Genomic DNA, 5,267 nt, shown 5'->3' on the forward strand with positions numbered 1-5,267 from the left:
CTCCAGGGTGCAGCCATTTTGGTCACACATGCACCCAAAAATCTGTCTATTTTCACTGGTCACACCGGTGCGCCTGAAATTCATCAGTTTATTTTTTTTATCAATTGAGATTATCACAATTTCTTGCTGTTTCTTGTTGCGTGTGATTTATAAGTGTTAACAATAGCATCATAAACAATTTATTGTTAGACATTTATAAGCATTTAAGGGAAACTTAACAGTTTCTAGACTAGAAGTCTTACGAGTTATTACCCAAACACATTTGTAATGTTTTACATACATATTATGTCATTGTTAAACATTTACTAAAATTGTTGTTGCTTTAATAAGATTAATACATACTTGATTATGCATTTATTTACAGTTAAACATGTTATTTTTGCAGCAACAGATCTTAGGCAAGAACAATGGCCATGAAGGGTTAATAAATCTTTTATATAAATTGTCACCATTGTCTTATCAGTGCAGCTGCGAGACTGTGTAGCTACATTTTAAAGCAACATTATGTAGAAATTTGCATTTTGTGTGATTTGGCGCCCCCCACAGTTTCTGAGTGCACCACTACTGTCGTAAACACAAAAATGTTACATAATGTTGCTTTAAATGTCTTCTTTCTTGTTTCTTAAGTGTCTTAATAATAGGTGACATGGTCCTTTAATCCTGTTATGACTCGATGTCTGTTTTTGTGTCACAGATTGAGAAGAGGAAGCAGCCATGTCAGAGAAGAAGCCACGAGGCTCCGACACGCGTCCTAAATGTGGCCTCCGCAGTTGGAGTGCAGACAGTTATGTTTGGAAGGGGAAGAAACGATCCCGGAGCTCACGCAACGGGTCGAGTCCAGGGGGGCTGGAGGTGGACGGGACGGAGGAGCTGGGTGTGCGGTCGACATCCTGTCCGAGGCGGCGCAGAGAGAGGAAGTGTAGCTGCAGCACTCTTGGGGAAGCATTGACGTCTGCAGACATTGATGTAGTGTGTCGGAAGGCCTTGTCCCGCCGCTCTCTGAGGCAGAAGTTTCAGGATGCTGTGGGCCAGTGTCTTCCTCTGCGCTCTCATCATCACCATCATCATCATCACCATCCATCAAGCTCCTCACGACCCTTCTCAGTGCTCTTCTGGTCCAAACGCAAGATCCATGTATCAGAGCTCATGCAGGACAAGTGTCCATTCTCATCCAAATCTGAACTGGCCCGATGTTGGCACCTTATTAAAAATCACGCCACCCACCAAAGTGCCCTCAAGGACATGGAAACCCCCCTCAAACCCAATGTCTCATCTTCCTCTACCTCCCCACCACAGACCCCTCTTTCCTGGGACGACATCTGCTGCTCTCCTGGACCTGGAGGCACCAGCCTTGAGGACTGGGACCCTTCTTGTCCTCATGGTGGGGCAGAGGGCTGCTGCGGCCGCACTGACTACGTCCTGGTCCCGGATCTCCTCCAGATCAACAACAGCCCCTGTTACTGGGGTGTGCTGAACCGCTTTGAGGCAGAGGAGCTGCTGGAGGGCAAACCAGAGGGGACGTTTCTGCTCCGAGACTCCGCCCAGGATGAGTTCCTCTTCTCGGTCAGCTTCCGTCGCTACAGCCGCTCCCTGCACGCACGCATTGAGCAGAACGACAAGCGTTTCAGCTTTGACGTACGTGACCCATGCATGTACCGGGATCCCAGCGTGACAGGACTACTGAGACACTACAGTGACCCAGCCACCTGCCTCTTCTTTGAGCCGCTCCTCTCCCGGCCGCTATCGAGGACCTACCCTTTCTCGCTGCAGCACCTGTGCAGGACTGTGATCTGTAGCTGCACCACCTACCAGGGCATTGACAACCTGCCGCTGCCACATCAGCTCAGGGACTACCTGCGACAATACCACATTAAATGTGATGGGGCCTGCGCTGTGTGACAGTCCAAAGCAGGCCTCATACCATGGAAGGCAAAGATAGGATAAGCAAAGGAGGGTTCTCTTAGCAAAAGGGCAAGAATATTGCTCTCGATTTCCAAGTAGCTTTGCTTTTGCAGCTCTTTGAGGACTAAAAGGTGCAGAACCAGATGTTTGTTGGTCTTGATGCATCAAGAGACAGGAAAACTAAACATCCAAGAAATCATCAGCCTTCTCTTCAAGCCTGAATCCACATGCTGTACGAAGACACGGACGTAATGTCTCTTACATTTTCCTTCAGTACCAAGAGATGGTTTGAAGCCTGGATTTAGGTTTCCTGCTTCCGGAAATATTAAAAGTTATTGGAACCATGTTTGACTTGATGGCAAACAAATACAGCGGACTGTGATGACTGTACACTGAGACAGTAATTAAAAGTTAAGAACAGTTGCCTTAAAGGATAAGTTCAGTCAGAAATGAAAATAGTCATTATCTACTCACCCTCATGCCTATGGAAAGTTAAGTGAAGTTTCTTCTCAGCATTCTCCTAAACAACTGAAGTAGATGAGGATTACATACATACAAATATAAAATGGCTCTATGCAGCTCGTCTGGCATAATCCAAGACTCTGGAAGGCCCAAGAGTCCAACTTGCTTTGAAAAGACTTTATGTACACCCTCAATGTGCAGTCGAGCTTGTGTGCCCACTTCAGACAGGGTGAATGCTAATGCTTTTTTAGCTCAGCAGCAAAGTGAAGATTTTCGCTTTAAAAAGGGCGTAAATATCATCTTTTCAAATCAGTTTTGGATCCAGATTTGTTTTGTGGATTACAAAATTTAGCAGATAGAAGTAGATAAAGACTGAATTTTTATTTCTGGGTCAACTTGTCCTTTAATATCCTTTATGTAGTAAGGATTTACTACACCTTTAGCTGTAATTGACTCTTGAAGTCACTCTCATTTTCTATTTGACTTCAATTCAATCAAAGTTGCTTGTGTTTCCTTTGTGGCCACTAGAGCATCTGCACCTTTTATGGTACCCGCCTGAGAGCGCACCTCCTTTCATGTACCATACAATCATAAAAATGTAATGTTTTTCTTGCATACAACCGGTGCTGTCAAAGGTTAGACATATAAAGAGACTCCAGCTGCATTGAGTAATATCCAGATATTATTAATTCTTCAGTAACTTTCCAACTTAAACAAAACATTTAAACCTGTGTGTTCCTTTCCAGCATTGCTATATCACTGAAAATCCTTTAACACTGTTGTTGTCTCACTACCAGACCTCTCCCCAAAAGACTTTGTGTCACGATGGAGGTTGTGATTAATCACCTGATGCATTTGCCTCCTCATGGGGACGTGGAGTCCGGCGCAATGAAGACAAAAGGACTGTTTATCTGCTTGACTTTTTATCTGCTGCACAAAATGGGTTCAAGCACTCTGTGGCAATGAGATAAAGAGCGATGGATAATGACAGAAAAAGAGACATTGGTGATAACTTTAGTCAAGTACTCAAGTACCATAAACATCACTAATGTCACCTTCTTCTTCTTAGGACTTTATTTAACGGGGTTGCATTCTTCTCTGCAGCCACAAGATGGCAGCACAACTGCACTGATCAGGGGTTTGGGAAGATTTCATCTGCACCTCTCGTCTGCCTTCACACCACTCAGCTGCGTCTTTACCCCTCGATCTTAGCTGAAAACTCCCCTGTAAACAGGTATTTTAACATCACGTGTGCTTCTACAGCTTCCCCAAGTATTGTTATTGAAAAACTGTTATGAAGAAGGAGTACGCTTTAATATAAGCACTATTCTCAAAGTATTTGAATCACTGCAATATCCTCTTCAGGCATATATTGTGCTAATAAACCACTAAATGCCATTCACGCTGTTTTCGTGGTATTTTTTCTTCATCTCTGGACTGGTTTAATGATCCAGCTGCTTATCCATGCCCGTTCATGCTGCTCGTAGTTAGACAGGCTAATGGTATGGAAAATGCTACTTTTGAAGTATCACTCTGAAAACAATTCATCCCTCTCTCGGCAAAGGACACCTCTAAATGCCAGCGCTTCACCAGAGCAAAAGGAGAGATAAGGACATGAAAAAAGACTATTTCCCCCCGTAAATTCATATTTTTTCACTTGATTCATGTGTCATTCAGCTTCTCTCCCTCTCCTGCCAGCAGTGTAAAATATCTGCCCTGGGGCGAGTTGTATGAATACAAAACAGGGTATGAAATATTCATCATACGGCCATTAGGTTTTCAGACACGAAACGTTTTTTGTTTTTTTTATATCTTGTCATACAGATATCAGCATTTTACGTCTACGTGCTTGGCAAATTGGCTGGTCTGTTGTCGGTCATTGCTCTGTTTTCCATTTTGTACTTTCATTGTTAAAAAAAAAAGGCACTGTTTCAGTTAGATAAAGGACTTTATAGCTGCTTTGGTCAGGCACGTTAGCTTCTGGCTCTTGGACTAGTGCACTGTTAGATATTTCAACAAAAGTAAGACTGATTTCACCCTTAAATAGATTTCTTTAACTCTGCTTCCAAGGCAACAATCTGTGACATCTGCTGACAACTAAAAGCTCGACAGAGCTGGAAAAGAACGGCTGAAATATAGAACATAAATGATGGCTCTGCATTGTGCGTGCTCGCTCACTCACTGACATGGCTTACTCGGATACTGAATAGAACGGAGCCGGTCCTTTTCCTCCTTCAACAAGTCAAACTGTCTGCCATGAAAAGGGTCTATAGGTCTTTATGATGGAAGACATTTTCACATGTCCCAGCAGGAAAAGCACAAGTGTAAATAATAAAATGAATAATGGCTGTATTCCATTGAACTACATCAGTTTTCATGGTCCTGGTAGTACACACATAGTGCATGCTGGCTCACTGTCATGTCATCACCATGTTTTGTTTTTTTTACCAGTAAACATCCATTGCCAATCCAAAGCGTCAGTATTTAATGACATTTAATGAAAGTTACATTTTGTTGCTTTAAATTCTGTCTTAAATTAAAGGTTTTCTATTGATGAGGACAGTGGAAACCGGCATCAAGCTGCAGCTCAAATGTTTTTCTTTTTGGAGATTTAATTTACTCTAAATACAGCGAGGCAAAGCGAGGCAAGTTAATTATTATAGCACCATTCAGACACAAGGCATTTCAAAGTGCATTACAGAGACTTGGAAATACATTAAAACTAAGACATTAAGAGCATTTTAAAATTGCATTTAAAAGACAATGAAAACAAAAGCAACTGCATAAAAAGTTGTGTATCTATATCATTGGAGAGCCACAGTGAACAGTAATGTAAAGTAATGTGATTTCAGCCCTGAGTTACATGAGCTGACAGCTGGGAGTTACATCAGTCCTGGTGATGT

General features: G+C 42.6%; 1 protein-coding gene across 1 annotated transcript; it reads left to right on the plus strand.

Moving 5' to 3' along the window:
- Positions 1-714: 714 nt before the first annotated feature.
- Positions 715-1,899, plus strand: socs4 (suppressor of cytokine signaling 4; the record flags this gene model as incomplete). The annotated part of the gene is made up of 1 exon (XM_084379753.1): positions 715-1,899. The coding sequence occupies one exon, from the start codon at positions 715-717 to the stop codon at positions 1,897-1,899; it is 1,185 nt and encodes a 394-aa protein (XP_084235879.1).
- Positions 1,900-5,267: the final 3,368 nt, after the last annotated feature.

This window comes from Pagrus pagrus (assembly GCF_965226575.1).
Source record: "Pagrus pagrus genome assembly, chromosome: 1".
Classification (NCBI taxonomy): domain Eukaryota; kingdom Metazoa; phylum Chordata; class Actinopteri; order Spariformes; family Sparidae; genus Pagrus; species Pagrus pagrus.